Below are 17,985 nucleotides of genomic sequence, written 5' to 3'. Positions count from 1 at the left end.
GAGGAAATCATATGTCAGGCCATTTCTCTAGGAGGTAAGAGTTTATTTGTTGGATAATAAATACCACATGGTGATTTTATGTGTGTTTTAGCTTAATGATTTCTGCACCATGCTGAACCCTGCTGACTGTTCCATCATTGCAATCTTAAAACCAACCAGTTAAAGCTGTGTCCTACTGACAAAAGCTGTTCCCAAAGACTGACATTGGCTGTTTTCGAAATAACCTACTACATATTGCTCACATACTGATTCTGCTCAAAAGTAATAAGTAGTATGCAGTATGTGACCAACAAGAATTTCCCCAGAAAGCCAAAGATAACCGCATAACATACTACTCTGGCCAAATATTTCAGTATGCAAGAAGAGAGGTTGTCATGGTGATCATAATGTTATGCCTGATCGGTGTACACTGTATTGCCAAAAGTATTCACTCATTTGCCTTCACATGCATATGAATTTGAGTGACACCCCATTCTTAATCCATAGGGTTTAATACAAGATTCAGGAGCGTGTTTATGAGAATTTTTGACAGTTCTTCCAGAAGCGCATTTGTGATGTCAGACACTGATGTCGGACGAGAAGCCCTGGCTCGCAGTCTCCTCTCTAATTCATCATAAAGATGTTCTATTGGGTTGAGGTCAGGACTCTGTGCGGGCCAGTCAAGTTCTTCCACACCAAACTTGCTCATCCATGTCTTTATGAACCTTGCTTTGTCCACTGGTGCTCAGTCATGTTGGAACAGGAAGGGGCCATCCCCAAACTGTTCCCACAAAGTTGGGAGCATGAAATTGCTCTTGGTGCTGAAGCATTAAGAGTTCCTTTCAATGGAACTAAGAGGCCGAGCCCAACTCCTAAAAGACTACTCCACACCATAATCCCCCCTCCACCAAACTTTACACTTGGCACAATGCAGTCAGACAAAAGTTCTCCTGGCAGCTGCCAAACCCAGATTTGTCCATTGGATTGCCAGACGGAGAAGCGTGATTGGTCACTCCAAAGCACATGTCTCCACTGCTCTAGAGTCCAGTGGCGCTTTACACCACTGCATTCGATGCTTTACATTGCACTTGGTGATGTAAGGCTTGGATGCAGCTGCTTGGCCATGGAAACCCATTCCATGAAGCTCTCTATGCTGTTCTTGTGCTAATCTGAAGGACATATGAAGTTCGGAGGTCTGTAGTGATTGACTCTGCAGAAAGTTGCCTCAGCATCCGCTGACCCCACTCTGTCATTTTACATGGCCGACCACTTCATGGCTGAGTTGCTGTTGTTCCCAATCGCTTCCACTTTGTTATAATACCACTGACAGTTGACTGTGGAATATTTAGTAGTGAGGAAATTTCACGACTGGACCTATAGCACAGGTGGCGTCCGATCACAGTACCATGCTGGAATTCACTGAGCTCCTGAGAGCGACCCATTCTAGGTGCTTGGTTTCATACACCTGTGGCCATGGAAGTGATTGGAACACTTGAATTCAATGATTTGAATGGGTGACTGAATACTTTTGGAAATGTAGTGTATATCTAAAATAGCTAAAGCTGCAGTGACTTCTGCAGTTCTCATCACTTTGAGAAGGGCATGACCTATTTCTAAAAAAAAAAAATCATCCATGTCAGTGCAGTTGGCAGGCTAGTTAACTTGCTAACCATACCCATACACAATAATAACACAAAAGTGAACATAATTAAATCACATAATTGTATTGTGGGAGTACAGCACACTGAGGGGCCCCTCAAAACTATAGAAAACTGTGACTTTTTGAAGCTGCTGTTAGCCAAGGAGCTAATATATCTGTTAGTAAATTGGCTAACACAGCACCCATAAACAGTGAACATAATTCTATCACTATATACATGCCACAGTATAGTGCTACACACTGTTCTGTCGCTAAAAAGTGAGGATAGGTGGCATGAGGCGACATGTGCAAATGTGGTTAAACGTGAAGCTAACATCACAATTAGCAAGCTGGCTAAATCATCTAACAAACAGTAAAACCACAAAAGCAAAGATAATAATAATACTTAGGTGTTTATTTGTTTATTTGGGAAGAATAGGTAAAAAGTTGTTATGTGAAGCCCTGCTGGTACATAAACTATATATTATAAATGATATATAATCTTGCCTACTTAAACATGAACTGAACAGTTCTCCTATATTGGGAGCATTTCAGGCTGGTAATTAACTTTAGAAGAATCATCTGTGAATATTGTGATTAATTCAATTGTAACTCACAGATTTTAAAGTAATTAATTATTCAATCCTCTGTTTTCTTTGCCGAACAGTAGAACATTATCATAAACAAACAAAAAGCCACAGTTTGCATGCGAAAGTGTAACTGACTTGTTCGGAGGTTGCAGCTGCTGAAGGTTTGTGACAGCGCAGCCTTCAGAGGCTTGTTAGTGGAAGTGTTCACACATCGGGAGGACGAGTGAATGGCAGCAAGAACCAGCCGTCAAATCTTTCTGCGTCAAGGATTTTACTCTGGGACTGCTAAGCCTGGAGAGTGGATTCATTAGGTTTCTGATTTTTTGGACTTAATCTGCTCATTTGCGACGCATTTTGACTTTGAGATAATATGGTATGAAATGTTTTTGCATCAAATGCTCACATGATTAATCAAAGAGTTTGATAGTTTTGCTTAGATGGAGGATATTTGTTTTCCAACAAGAGATAATGAATGACCTGTTTTTGATATTTTTCAGAAAAAATGACTGTGGATTTTCATGTCAGCAAAAGTTGAATTTCATTTGATGGCACAAAATGAACATTCATTCACAACAGTCTAGCTGTGGTCATTCAGAATGGCCAAACGCAGGTCCTGGAGGGCTGGAGTCCAGCACAGTTTGGTAATTTCCCTTTTCAAGCTCACCTGCGAAACCTGGTAATTACCTGCAGAGTTCAATCGAGTATATTTGAGCTGGAAAATAACCTAACTGTGCTGGACGAAGGCAGTGGTGGAGTCTAGTCTGAAGTAGCAAGTATATAGTGAGTTGCTGTTAGGAAGACTAGCCTAGACAACATGTTTAGCCTTAATAAAGGGGCATACTGGCCTAAAAAAAAGCAGCATTTAAATGTTATAAAACATATTAAAGGCTCAATGTTTCATATATTTAATAACATGTTAGAGATGAGGCTGAAATAGAGCTCGGAAGCCAGCTTGGGTTCTATGAGATTCATCTTGAGTAGTACCACGGCCTGTGGGTGTCCTCAGTAACTGTGGCCAGTCATGCAGCACCAGAGCACTGGCAATCCCAGGAACACAACACTGATCAAGTGTCTCATGCCATAATATGCTAATCAAGCAATAGAAGAGGGAGTGTGTAAATAACATCATGGCTGTAATTTAATATATTTAAATGTTTGCGGTTCCCCAACAAATTATAGCTCCTTTACGAGCAGCTTGTTGCTACATCAGAGTAACGAGCTCCGCCCACTCGCTGCACAGCCGGCAGTTCGTCCTCCAGCTCCACACAGACCAACTGACAGTTTGGGAATTTAGTGGAGTCTCATCTTCAGAGTCCAACCAAATCGTCTATCGGTCAAATGTGATCTTAACAGTATCCGTTTTCAGTTTGTGGCAAAGGAAGAAGTAAAAACGTTCAAATTGCTTGAGCGTCTCCTACAGCTGTCAAAGCTTCTCAGTGTTTGTGAAAGACTTGTGATGTTATGGCAAAATAACACAGTTAGAACTCTTCTCAACCAATCAGATTGCAAGGCTGGAACTAACTGATGTGTAATTCTGAATAACATCCAAACATTATGTCAGCAATAAGGAGAGTTAACATCTTTCCACACCATCCATCCATCCATTTTCTAAGCCGCTTCTCCGTCAGGGTCGCGGGGAAGATGTATGTTAAACTCAGTGGAGCTCTTAATTACAATTATAGTGAAACCTAGACTAGCAATTAAAGAGCGTAGTGAGTGTGAACTAAGGTTCAAATTCATGCATAGGTAGTAACAATGTTTTTGGCTGCCTTTGGAAAAACTTGGTTTTATCTGAAACATGATTTCACTGTCTCTTGATTAAAACTGGCTGTAATGTACAGTAAACTGTATGAAGTTATGGGTTATTTTAATGGGTTATTTTAGTCACAAAAAATGAGCAAAGACCAAAGAATCTGAGGTTAAAATAATAATAAATCACTTCATTTTTTATTTTGCTAAACATTGGAAATGGGTCCCACAGACCCCAACACCACAGGACGGTTAATCCACTTCTTGTATTTAGTGAGTTAATAACAACAAAAGACTAGCTAGACAGACTGTGGTGCTGGGTGCGTATAATCCAGTCATTACCCCTCCAATCTGCTCATGGTCTAGTTGTGATTGGCCTGATATAGATTAAGACTGAAAATCATGTAGTGTGCAGGCAAGTCTCTAATATGAAATGCTATGCTAACATCATGCGCTAAAGACTTTTAACCAATGAGGGCTGAGCTGAAAGGAAGGATAAAAATCATTTTAGTGTAAAATACATTGTAAAAAGTCAGTACCTTACTGTCATCCTCTATGTTTGTTTTGATCTAAAGGCATGTTTGTCCAGGAGAAATGGAGAGATGGCTCTGAGAGACGGGACAGTTAACTGCACCTCTGATTTGTGAGCAGATTCTAAAAGTGCGTGGGCAAATAGAGGCTTTCATGACTGAAGGACGTCTACAGACAAAATATCAGTGGAATCTGTCATTACGAATGTTGTCTCTTATGTTTTTAACATTGGTTAGGATTATGGTGGGCTTTTATTCGGGCCCTTGAAGCATAAGTATGCATATTCTGTGCGCTTTTTAATAGGTTTATTTTTTAAAGTGCCCTTTAATCCAGATCCTTCACGTCCCCACTTGTATTTTTCAGCATATAAAATGAGTGAAATGACATTCTCCTCTCCAAACTCCATTCTGGGTATCTGATGTACAGCTCCTCTCACACAGCTGTGCACTGTAGAGTTTGTATTGTAGTTTGAAAAGTTTGTAACAGGTCTGTGCAATTTCTAAGCTCTGATTGGACAGCTGGCATTCAGGTAAGGGGTCTAACGTGCAAGGTTTCGTTTGTCAGTGAGGGAGAGTTTTACTTCCATAGCTCTTGATTTTCACTGTTAATCTCACATACTGTCACGCCTTGTACGGACTCTCCAAGTGTTACAGACTACACTTCCCACGACACCGTGGGAGATCATGTGACAACAGACTTCCCTGTAGCATCGGAGTCCCTCATGGACTTTGCTGGATATCACATTTGTGTTTTTTCTACCTTTTTGCCTGCTTTTTCGACCTTGTTTATTGGATTGCCCTTTGGATTTAGTTTGCCTTGTGAAATGATCATTAGTGATCATTTATCATTTTCTGGTTTTGCCCCACGCCTGTACTTGGACTACGACTCTGCCTTGTGTTAATAAAGCCACTCTTCTCACTGTTATCTGGACACGTCTGAACCTTGCTGACTGCTTACACATACTATGATGGTAACAGCCAGGGATATGCTTTATTGTGCATTTTAAATGGGCATCCACAAATCTTCGTGACTTTCTAGTGAGTATACACTATATCACATAGTCTACACCTCTGAACAAAAGACCCCCAGAACTGCCCTGGTAATGCCTTCCCTAAATAATCTAAACACTGCCACTATCTATCTGTCCATCTAAACACTATCTATCTGAAAGTGCAGCAACAAGTGTTCTCGCCACCACTGCCTATTTTTTCAGCACTATCACCGAGGTCTTGTTGTGGTTTCATAATTGCGTGAGCTCTTCAATTCTGGTCCAAGCACCAAATTGCAGTATATTGAAAAGCAGGGCCAGGACCAAACTCCATTTGCCAAGCAGCCATTTGTCAGTAGCTGACAGAGTCTGTGTGAAGAGTAATGGTGACAGTCCTTCCTCCACTTTTCATGCCCTTTCATCTCTAGAAGGCCAGCCACTGCCACATAGGCCTGTCTGTAGAAGCAGCAGATGATCTCAGACAAAAGACGCTCTCATTTTTGGGTTTTTCACCTTTTGAAAATGGTGACTGCTCTTCACATTTATAACAAATGGGCAAGATATTAAAAGGCAAAGCTTTCACTTTTTAAATTACATTGACTGATGTTAAGAATAAAAGACCTTTCATTTGTTGAAGTTCTGTACAATGTGCAGAGATTTGATTGCAAATAACGAATCAGCTTCAGTGCGTGAAATCAAGTGCAAGCTTACCAGTACTTCATTTGGATGTCATTTATTTCAAGCACTCCCTAAATCATGAAATCATTCTGATGTTTCGGTAGGGAGTCAACAACATGACATCATTCAGCAGCTCATGAGCCATTGGTTGTGCTCGTAGGGGATGTATGAGGTTGAGCAGTAAGTCTTAAACTTATGATGAGTGGAAAGAATAAATTGCGAAATGAACAAAGCATATTTGTCATAGTTTGATTATTTTCCTGGAATAATGTACAATCCCATTTCCAGAAAAGTTAGGTGCTGTGCAGAATGTAAATAATAATACATTATAATAATATAATATAATAATACAATAATAATAAATACAATGCAATAATATGCAAATCATGTAAACCATATTTTCAGAGGAAAATGCTACAAAGAAATTTTATTTTTTATTTTTTAAATATATGCCCATTTTTAATTTGATGCCAACAATACTTTCCAAAAAAGTTGGAACAGGGACCTGTTTACCACCGTGTTTCATCACCTCTTCATTTATCAACACTCTGGAAGTGTTTGGGAACTGAGGAGACACTGCTGTCCGTTCTTGTTTGATGCAGGATTTCAGTTCAGGGTTTCATTTATCATATTTTTAATTTCATAATGCACCAAATGTTATCAGTGGGTGACAGATCTGGACTACAGTGTCCAAGATTTGCAAAAAGAGTTTTAAATATTGATTTGTCAGACCACAGGACACTTTTCCACTTCCCCTCAGTCCATTTTAAATGAGCTCAGGCCCAGAGAAGGTGTCAGCATTTCTTGATCCTGTTTATATACAGTTTCTTCTTTGTGTTTAATAGTTTTCACTTGCATTTGTGGCTGCGCAGTGAACTGTTTTCACAGTTTTCACAGAAGTTTTTCTGGGTCCATGCAGTGATTTACAATAGAAAATCATGTCTGTTTTTAATGCATATATATGCATATATGTAACGGGTAGGAGCTATCAAGACTAGGAGAGTACAAGCTATGGGAGACTAGAACCCAACAGCTGTGGCGAATACAAGGGCAGTAAGAAATTGCAGCACTACAGCTAACTGAGGGACATTAGGACCCAGCAGCATTGTAGCTCTTACAAACTGATGCCATCTCATTGCTTCTTTATTAAGCTCACCTGTGGCTCAGACAGACAGTAAAGGCCTCTGATGACCAGTGCTGTTTCCAGTGTAAATACTTGAAACCTGTTCTCAAATGACTCCAACCAGTGTTTAATGAGTAAGATTTTTTATGCTTTTTGGTGGTTAGTTTTAGTTTATTTAAAATAAAGATGATATTTTATAAGCTATAGATTGTAGCTCCTGGGTGCCCATGATAGGTTTTATGTGACTAGTGCTGGTTCTGATTTTATTGGAGTATGAAAAGGGTTGGTTTCTTTGTTTATTTCTATTTAGCTAGTTATTGAATTTATTTCTGTAATGTTCATTTTACAAGCTCCATGATGCTTTATTGTGCTCATGGGATGCTGGGAGGGTATCCAGGTGGTAGATAGCTGCTGCTGGTATAGGGGCAGTTAAACTACACAGATATGAGATGTAGTGTAGTGTCAGAGGCAGATACCAAAGTTGGTAGCCTGAATGGAGGTTCTCATACACACACACACACACACACACACACACACACACACGCACACACACACCTTCTAAGCTGCTTCTCCATCTGGGTCGCGGGGGATGCTGGAACCTATCCCAGTGCTCATTGGGCCAGAAGGCAGGATACACCCTGAACAGGTCACCAGTCCATCACAGGACAGACAGACAGACACATTCAGGGAATCGAACCCAGGCCCTACTTACTTTGAAGTGACAGCAGTATGTGAAGGTTCTAATAGTTCTTTCTTTCTCCTTTTTAACAGGAGCGTGTATGTAGCTAAGCAGTAGCCACGGTTTGTGTTTTGTTTTTGTTTTTTTTGCTTCATTTTGCTTGACCAGTTGCTGTTTTGCAGGTCATTGTAATTTCTTTTGTTTGGTTTGGTTTGGCCTGCTATTACTGTTGGTATTTAAATAATGGCCTTATAATGTTTTAAATTTTGTCTTTTAAATTAGAATTATAAAATTATAAAGTCTTCCACATCGCATTATAGGTACGGTTAAAACCCATTGGTATATTGAGAGAGGCTTGTGTTGGGATTGAGGATTTGTGTTTTTATTTATTTTGTTGTGGTTTATTTACTGGTTGTGTGTGTTTTTCTTTTTGTGAGTCACTTGAGGTACAGTGATTTGCTTTAAAGCCAGTGGATAATCCTTAAATGTTTGGGAATCATTGAAGGTTGTATTAGCCATATAAGTATGTTTAAGTGTGTTTAAGGCTTTTATTTGTTTGTTTATTTATTTATTTTTTAATCCAAAGAGTTTAATAGTGTTTTTATTCTGTGTATTTGATCTTCCATCTGATCATTTATTTGAACAGACCTTGTGGGGAAACAGTAAATGGTGTTTCTATCTTCAATTAAATGTAGGATTTAAGTAGCTTTTACATCATTGCATTTTGTATTAACATTTTGCACAGCATCCCAACACTGGAAAAGGGGTTGTAGTATTATTCTAAAGTATGAGAATTCTATACTTTTGTAGGTTTTGGGCTTAGTAGTGTAAAACAAAAGCACAGAGTAATATGTCTTTAAATGGAACATGGAACTGGTATTTGTTTATACCAATGTGCATGTAAAATCCACTTCTGTTCTGGATTTTGGTTTTGCAGGTAGTTAAAGTTTAGTCTCAAATTTACATGCAATCAGACGTGAGTTTGATCATACTGATATGGCAAAGGTGAAATCGATGAATAACAAAAAATTAGTATGCACCCAATTTATGATCAGATTTGCCTTTGATGAATAAGGGCTTATGTCTCCATTTATAGAGCTTCTGTTTTGGAGATATGACAATAATGACATCTAAAACTACCGAATCATATTTTTTTTGTCATTCATTAACCTAGGCTCTATTAATAAAATTCAATACCACAATGTTTTCCAAATGTATCAGATTATCATGGTATTTAATTACTTTTAATCATGAATTAATAAAGTTAATGAAGTCATCCTTCCTGACTACTGGTTTTCTGATATGGCTTGTTCTTTTTTGCTTCCTTTAAAATCACACCAGAGGAAACGTATCACAGTGTTATCAACCTAATGACCTTAAAATGTCAAGTTTCTTACATACTAAGGCTAATTAGTCAGTCATTGCAGGGACTTCAGTGCAAATTGGTTGAGCTATTCTTTAAGTTACAGAATTGTGTAATAAAACTTTGGGCCCTGGCCTTTAAGGGGTTAACCAGAGAGAAACCACATTTCAGAAAAGAACTATTTATTTATTTATTTGATTTATAAATGAATAAAAAGTAATCTCAAGCATCCATTACTGGTAGTTTTTGTCCATACTGCTAAAACCAGATTCTGGTAGACATCATATTGTTCAGCAGTACTTGGTACATGCTTCAAAAAATGGCATTGGAATGGTTCTACATAGAGCCATGAACACTCAAAGAGATTATCATTAAGAACCCTTTTTGTAAAGAGTGAAGTCTGTAAAGAAAACTCTAGAACCTGATGTGTTAGTGCTTCAGTTGGAGATGGAAATGAAGCTAATAGCAGGAGGCCTTCAGCCCGAGGTACAGGTTTGAGTTTTGGACCCCTTAAAAATATAATTTCATGCCCCGTGCCTCACATCATTTCCCATAGTAGAACCTGTCAAAACGATGAAACATGCCAAATGTTTCACAACCTCACACTTCACAGCTCCATAATTCAGACTCTTAGAATTCAGCAACAAGCTGACAATATAAGCGACATGACTGTATCATTATACTGTATAGCTATTTATACTGTATGCACATGTTTGTTGCTTTTCAAACAGATGCATCATTCAAACCCCACCTAAATGTCCAAAAAATGCACTTCTTTATCCAATTGCAGATCATAACATTCAGTTGTGGAATAAACGAGCTACAGAAAGTGTTCTTCGCCTTCGTCTGCATTTTTCAAGTTAAAGTTTTGTATTTCAGTGCTCAAGACAACAGTACACAGAAAGCACAAAATCAGAGAGCCATGTTGCACAGTTTTATTTATGAAGCGAGAAACTCTAAGAAATTGCAGTAGAACAAGAGGTCACAGCTCAGGCACATCATTTCCATTACACACCTACAGTAACTATAGCATAGGCTTCCTTTCTCTATATTTTCCTCCCCATCTTTGCTGTTCTTTTTTCCGGTTTTCTTGTCATATTTAACAAGAAATATGACATTCTTTGGTCCGTTCTTCTGGACCAAACATGAGTGGATTGAATCACTAGCCATGGGCTGGAGGTTAGGGAAATGGCCCTGTGACCGAAAGGTTGCAGGACATGACTGAGGTGTCCTTGAGCAAGACACCTAACCTACAAACTGCTCCCTGGGTGCTGTGAATAGGGCTGCCCACCCCTCCAAGCAAGTGTGCTCACTGCCCCCTAGTGTGTGTAATCACTAGTGTGTATGTGGTGTTTCACTCATGGATGGGTTAAATGCGGAGGTGAAATTTCCCCGTTGTGGGACTAATAAGTATCACTTAAACAGAGTGGTGGGGAAGGGGAGGGTGTCAATGGAAGGAACACAGAATGCAAGATGCATTGTTGCTGGCTTTAATCATTGTTAAATGAATAAAGCATTTCATTCAGCTGTCTGAACTGTGCTGAACCTCATTACTGTATCTCCTCTCCTATTAATACATACTGTGCAATATCACAACTAGTACTGTAACAACACTTTCACTGTGCACTTTACACTACAATATTGATACAACTCAGAGTTAGTTATGTCTATAATATGTGCTGTTAGACTACCTCATACCACTCAGTGCCTGCTGTCTTGTAAATACAGCAAATCTGTCTATGTAAATATATATACTTCTATTTTATTTGTCTTGTACTTTATTTATTTATTTTTTTTCTGTATAGTTTATGTAAGTTTATGTGTAATCATATGTCTTGCTACTGTAACACTGCAATTAGCCTCCGGGATAAATAAAGTTCTGTCGGTCTGTCTGTCCATCTGTTCATCATCACTTTACTCCCTCTCACACACAGTCATAAGAGCTTTATCTCTTTTCTTGTGCTTATTTCCACAGTTCCTGAACATATGGTGCTGGGCATCCACAGCCTTTTCACAGCTGATTAAACAGTCCTCTGTATCGTTATTTCCTTAGATTTTGACTGAATGTTCACTTTTATGACTGAGGTGTCCTTGAGCAAGACACCTAACCTCCAACTGCTCCCTGGGTGCTGTGTATAGGGCTGCCCACTGCTCTGGACAAGTGTGTGGTGCTTCACAGATGGGTTAAATGCGAAGGTGAAATTTCCCTGTTGTGGGATTAATAAGGGCTGGGGTCTTTCAATTTTAAAACTAAAACACCCAATGCATCTTTAAGTGTTGTAAAATATAATATATTGAATACAGGCCTTATCTAAAGCATTCTGGAGATGGCAGCAACTGTTTACCCCATTACTGCTGTTTTAGTCTTTCATATACTTTTCAAATAAAGAACATAAAAATATCTCTTGCATAGTTTTTCATAAGTGTCACAGCGATACTTCACAGTTCACATTTTCCCAGCTTCAGTCAGCTTGGCTTTCTCAGCGCATGTGGCTCAGTCGTCTAGAGAAAACTAGTGCATCACAAGCTCTTTCTCAGATGCACTTGCTTAGAGAAACAATATGTAGTTTATGCCTTATTCATCTGAAGCTCGCCACACATTTTCCCTCAGAAAAACCCGCTGCGTGTCTCACATTAGTCCCAAAAGGATGCCACACTGAGGGAAGGAGTTGATGCAGTTAATGGATGGATGATAACAGAGCTTAAACAGCAAAAGTGAAGCACACTGGCAATGCTGGTATTTGGCTGTCAGAAATCAGTGTTGAAATACACTGAAAACGAGCAAATAGTTTGGCTTTTCACACTCTGTGATCTAATTCTCTGCCTGACAGAGCAGGTGGTTTCCCTGTTAGGCCCAATATGTTGGCTGCAGCTGGGCTCTGCTGGAGTTGAACCGGAGTTCCTGCTCTGGGGTCAGTGCCAGCGCCTAGGATGGCTCTCAGATGTCCTCCTGACTTTTGACCTCCTGATCAAGCACTGACGCAATTAACCCCCAGGACCAGGGGGATCTCTTGGTCAAGGTAAGGCCCATTTTCTTTCCTGTGGGTTACATGAAATCTAATTGTAGTGCAGATGGTTAGCTGTTTCAGGCCAGACGCCTCTTTTCTCAACTGCTTGGTCACTCTTTTCTGTGCCAGTGTGTGGCCATCTGGAGTGCAAGGACTTCCTGGCTTCTCTGCTTTGCACCCTTTGAACTTGCTTACATGAAAGAAACTGAAATACTTTTGAAATCAGTTTGCAGCTCTTCATGCATCATAAATCAACATGATACATTAAGGGAATTCATGAATGAGTACACCAAGATCGTGGTTAACATCAGGAGATCATCAAAGGTCATGCAAAGAACAGCGAGGGGCAGATTTTCCAGTTGAAACACACTTGCACTCAGCTATGTTAGCCTCAGTGGATGTGTTTACATGCAAAGATTATTGCCAGTCTGATTGAAAACAATCTGATTACAGATTCAGACTGAGGTGTTTATGCTCACTCTATTTAACAATTTATGGAAAATCTTCATTTACATGCTCACAACAAGAAATCTGGTCAAAGATGGATCTCATGCATGGAGTACTGCTTAGAGTAAACGTTACCATGACAGCGAACATCACGTGAGGTCCAGTCAGAGTAAGATGAGTTTTCAGTTGCTTTAAACATATGTCATCTCAGAAAAACATACCTGACCTGTCCTTATTGAAGAAGGCAGAGAAGATGTCGTGTTCTGAGACACATAAGCTGGACGTCCGTCCCACTGCCGTCTTTTAAAGATCAGAGCATAAACTATGTCTACTCCTCAGACCGGTTTCTGTTCCACCATGTTGAATGGTATAAATTTTCACTATGATATGACGTCCTTAAACTTTCTGATAGGGAATGTAATCGGATACAGGCATTTACATGATTGTTATTCTTCTATTTAATGGATTATTTACAGGATTACCCAACTCGTTCAAGTGATAAGAGTGTATTAAAAATAGTGGGGTAGTGTTGCAGTGGGAGGGCGGGGGTGGGGTAGATGACATTGAAGATTGGTTTAAGGATTCCATTGTTAATAAATGCCAACTTTAGCAAAATGCTCAGTCAAAGTGTGCTTTAATAAGGGAATATATTTGTAAATACATTTTTTCATTAAATATATAACATCAGAAAACCTTTGCGAATATACCAAAGTATGTTCATTACTTTTATATTCACGTTGAGGTAACATAGCTGTAAAGAGCTATTTCCCATGAAAAATTAGGGAACATAGGACACTGGGAATATGGGACTGTGCTTAAAAATGACATTGATATAACCCTGGGCCTGGGGAACTTATAGCTCTGGAAACACAGGGCTGAATCTTACAAATTTTAATTAGATAATCAAGGGCCTGGTGACCATAGAACCCTGGGAACATAGGGATGACCACAGTTTTTGATAGCATTTTTAAGTCAATTTGAGATTACCTAGCAACTTGATGTGGTTTGGGACAAGTATGATGATTTAGGCATGGCTAAGTGGGGTGTAAGCTTCCATTACTTATTAGCTACTTTAGCTAACTTTAGCTAGCTTTAGTTCTGGTGTAAAACTAAAACAAACCAAGCTGCTCAATTACATTTGGGTAACTGGAAAATTGTGCAAACTTGATTTTTAAGAGTGCATTCTTTATTACTGCATCAATGTTTACAAGTTTTAATAAGCTAAAGGCCATAGATATACGTAATTAAATGCTCTTAGTCTGTTGTTCTCTATCTGAGGCAATACGTCAGTGCGGCCACCATGTTCGAGAGGTCAAGATCTGCTTGTGAAAAAATTCACGTCTATTGAGAGGCAATGAGTTTCAGGATTAAATCAGAATCCTTTATTGATCCCAGAGGGAAATTGCAGTTGTTACAGTTGCAACCATTTATGTAAAAGAATAAACACTTAATAATTAAATAATTTAAACAAAGATAAAGAGAAACTTGCAATATGTACACAAGATTTAAGCACTTATGAATATAGTAAAGTGGCAGTGACTGTGATAATAAATATGAAACATGTAGTATAATGCAGTTCAAATGATTTAAATTATTTATTGTCCCTCTGAGTTATTGCACACACAATTATTATTATTACACATATGAACAGTTTGGTATTGATTATTGCACAGATGAACCACACTTTGTGAATCATACACTGAGGGAGGAGTTATAGAGTTTGATGGCCACAGGGAAGAATGACGTCCTGTGGCGCTCTGTGGTGGATTTCGGTAAATTGAGTCTTGCACTGCATGAGCTCCTGTGTCTCATCACCGTGTCGTAGAGTGGGTGGGAGCCATTGTCCATAATGGCCTGCAGCTTAGACAGCGTCCTCCTCTCCAACACTGCTGTCAGCGAGTCCAGCTCCACACTCACAACCTTGCGAATCAGGTTGTTGAGTCTGTTGGCATCTGCCGCCCTCAGCCTGCTTCCCCAGCATGCAACAGCGTAGAGGATAGCACTCACCACCACCCACAGACTCATAGAAGATCCTGAGCATAGTCCGGTAGATGTTGAAGGACCTCAGGCGCCTCAGAAAATAGAGACGTCCTTAGCCCTTCCTATAGAGGGCGTCAGTGTTCTTAGCCCAGTCGAATTTATTGTCAATATACACACCCAGATATTTGTAATCCTCCACAGTGCCCACCCCCCTGATGGACACAGGGGTCACCAGTGCCTTGTCCCTCCTCAGGTCCACCACCAGTTCCTTTGTCTTTGTCACATTGAGCTGCAGGTGGTTCCGCTCGCACCATGTGAAGTCCTTCACCGTCGCCCTGTACTCATCCTCATCACCCTTGCTGATACATCCAACTATTGCAGAGTCATCAGAAAACTTCTGAAGGTGGTAAGTCTCTGTGCAGTAGCTGAGGTCTGCGGTGTAGAGGGTGAAGAGGAAGGGAGAGAGGACAGTTCCTTGTGGAACTCCAGTGTTGCTGACCACTCTGTCCGACACACAGTGCTGCAGGCGTACATACTGTGGTCTGCCAGTCAAGTGGTCAACAATCCAGGACACAAGGGGGGCATCTACTTGCATCACTGTGAGCTTATCACCCAGATGTGCAGGCCAGATGGTGTTAAATGCGCTGGAGAAGTAAAAAAACATGACCCTCACAGAGCTGGCTGCCTTATCCAGGTGAGCATATACTCGGTTGAGCAGGTAGATGATGGTGACTTCAACTCCCAGGCGGGGCTGATAGGCAAACTGGAAGGGGTCTAGAAAAGGCTGGACGAGCCTCTCCATGGTCTTCATGACATGAGACGTCAGTGCCACTGGCCTGTAGTGCTTGGCGTCACTGGGTCATGGCGTCTTTGGAACAATAACAATGCAGGATGTCTTCCACATCATAGGGACCCTCTGGAGACTCAGGCTCATGTTGAAGACATGCTGACGTACTACACAAAGCTGGGCAGCACAAGCTTTAAGCACCTTGTGGGGGGGGACCCCATCAGGGCCTGCAGCCTTGTTTGTGTGGAGTCTCTTCAGTTGTCTTCTCACCTGGTCAGCAGTGAGACTCACTGTAGACGTGACGGGTGGGAGAGGGATGGAGGTGTGAGATGGGCTGTCACAGGAGGGGGGCAGGCTATCAGGAGGAGGAGGGGGTGAGTGGAATGGGCTGCTGAGGACCGGCAGCAGAGGAGTCAGGATGGGGGGGACAGAGTCTGCAGTGTTAAATCTGTTAAAGAACAGATTTAGCTTGTTGGCCCCGTCCACACTGACCTCTACTCCTCTGTTGTTACTGGACCTGAAACTGGTGATGGTCCTCATTCCATTCCAGACCTCCCTCATGTTGTTCTGCTGAAGTTTCCACTCCAGCTTCCTCCTATATTTGTTTTCGCCTCCTTGATAGCTGTATTCAGTTCCCTCTGGATTGTTCTCACCTCCATTCTGTCTCCAGCTCTGAAGGCCCTTGTTGAGGAGAGCCTTAATGTCCTTTGTTACCCACGGCTTGTTGTTTAGGTAACCTTTAACAGTCCTGCTGGGGACAGTGGAGTCCACACAGAAGTTAATGTAGTCCATGATACACTCTGTGAGCCCATCGATGTCCTCTCCGTGTGGCTCACAGAGTGCCGGCCAATCAGTAGCCTCAAAGCAATCCTGCAGCGCCTCATAGGTCTCCTCAGACCATCTACTCACTGTCCGCGTGGTCACAGGCTGACTCTTCACCAGCGGCACATAACAGGGACTGAGGTGTACCAAGTTGTGGTCTGACCTACCCAGAGGGGGAAGGGGGGAGCAGCTGTATGTGTCCTTAACATTAGCATACAGCAGGTCCAGTGTTCTTTCCTCTCTGGTGGGACAGTCCACATACTGCGTGAAGTGTGGTAATGCCTTAGCCATACTGACGTGGTTAAAGTCACCTGATATGGGGATGAAGGCACTTGGGTGTTGAGTTTGGAGACGTGCTGTAGTTGAATAAATGACGTCACTTGCCGACGTCGGGTTGGCAGAGGGGGGTACGTAGGAGTCCAACAGCCAGCAGCTCAATGTCTGGGCAACAGATACGTTCCTCGATAGTAATGTGACCAGGGTTACACCAGCGGTTATTAACTAGCACAGCGAGCCCTCCTCATTTGTGCTTACTGCTCTTGGTGCAGCCCCGGTCGACCCGAACAGTCTGGAAGCCATCGATGGAAACATGGTCATCCGGGATGTCCTGGTGTAGCCATGTCTCCAAAAAGCACATTAGACACATTAGACATTCCCGGTACTCTCTCTGACTCCAGGCTAGTGCTGTCAGCTCTTCCATCTTATTAGCCAGCGACCTCAAGTTGCCCATGATGATGGAGGGGAGATGCGGCTTATATCCCTTTTTCTCCATAAGCCTCCGCCGTCTCTCCCTCGCTTTCCCCGTGCGCTGGTTTATTCCCCCTCTGTGTCCCCTGTGTGTCCGTCTCCAAAGTTCTTCTGGGATGTTCGTTGTCCTGGTCACCATGCCAAGCGGCTGCTGTGTGATCAGCTGATCCCAGGTGTAAACAAAGCGGCCATGCTGCATCGCTGCAGCGTGCAAGAAAAGTGAGTGAAAGAAGCACTTTCACGGCGATAAAACAGACCAAAGACTCTCTCTACTCACATGTTTCGAGAAGGCACAGCTTCCCTAAATCAGCCACAGCTTCCTTATTACTCAACAGATTGTCACCAAATTTGTTTTGTTATAAACCTCAGACAGAGATGAATCTAGGCTGCATAGATCTGATCTCGGTAGCTTTTATTTCTTTAATAACTGATCATGATAAAAACACAGGGCGGCACGGTGGCGTGGTGGGTAGCGCTGTCGCCTCACAGCGAGGAGGGCCTGGGTTCGATTCCCCGGCCGGGCGGCCAGGGTCCTCTCTGTGTGGAGTTTGCATGTTCTCCCTGTGTCTGTGTGGGTTTCCTCCCACAGTCCAAAGACATGCAGTCAGGCCAATTGGACATGCTACATTGCTCCTAGGTGTGAGTGGGTAAGTGACTGTCTGTGTCTGTCTGCCCTGCGATGGACTGGCGACCTGTCCAGGGTGTATCCTGCTGGGATAGGCTCCAGCACCCCCCTGCGACCCTGACGGAGAAGTGGCTTGGAAAATGGATGGATGGATAAAAACACAGCAAGAAGAACGAAGCTAAAGTCGGCTGCCTGTTCGGCAGCTGCTTGATTTTCCCGTTCCACCTTAAATGCTGCTGCAGTCACATTC

General features: G+C 41.6%; 1 protein-coding gene across 1 annotated transcript in view; it reads right to left on the bottom strand.

Annotated features, from left to right (window-relative positions):
• eif4g2a (eukaryotic translation initiation factor 4, gamma 2a) overlaps positions 1-17,309 on the bottom strand; it is a 118,952-nt gene extending 101,643 nt beyond the window's left edge. Inside the window, exons 1-2 of the mRNA XM_037545429.1 lie at positions 16,898-17,309; positions 16,256-16,449 (exon numbers count right to left, since the gene is read on the bottom strand). Coding sequence (XP_037401326.1) covers positions 16,256-16,449; positions 16,898-17,309 — 606 coding nt within the window. The remainder of the gene's footprint in view (positions 1-16,255; positions 16,450-16,897) is intronic.
• Between the last annotated feature and the right edge of the window lie 676 nt (positions 17,310-17,985).

Source organism: Pygocentrus nattereri, chromosome 15 (assembly GCF_015220715.1).
Source record: "Pygocentrus nattereri isolate fPygNat1 chromosome 15, fPygNat1.pri, whole genome shotgun sequence".
In the NCBI taxonomy this organism is placed as follows: Eukaryota; Metazoa; Chordata; class Actinopteri; order Characiformes; family Serrasalmidae; genus Pygocentrus; species Pygocentrus nattereri.
Note: the sequence above shows the minus strand (reverse complement) of the source record. Positions and strands in the feature narration are given on the sequence as shown.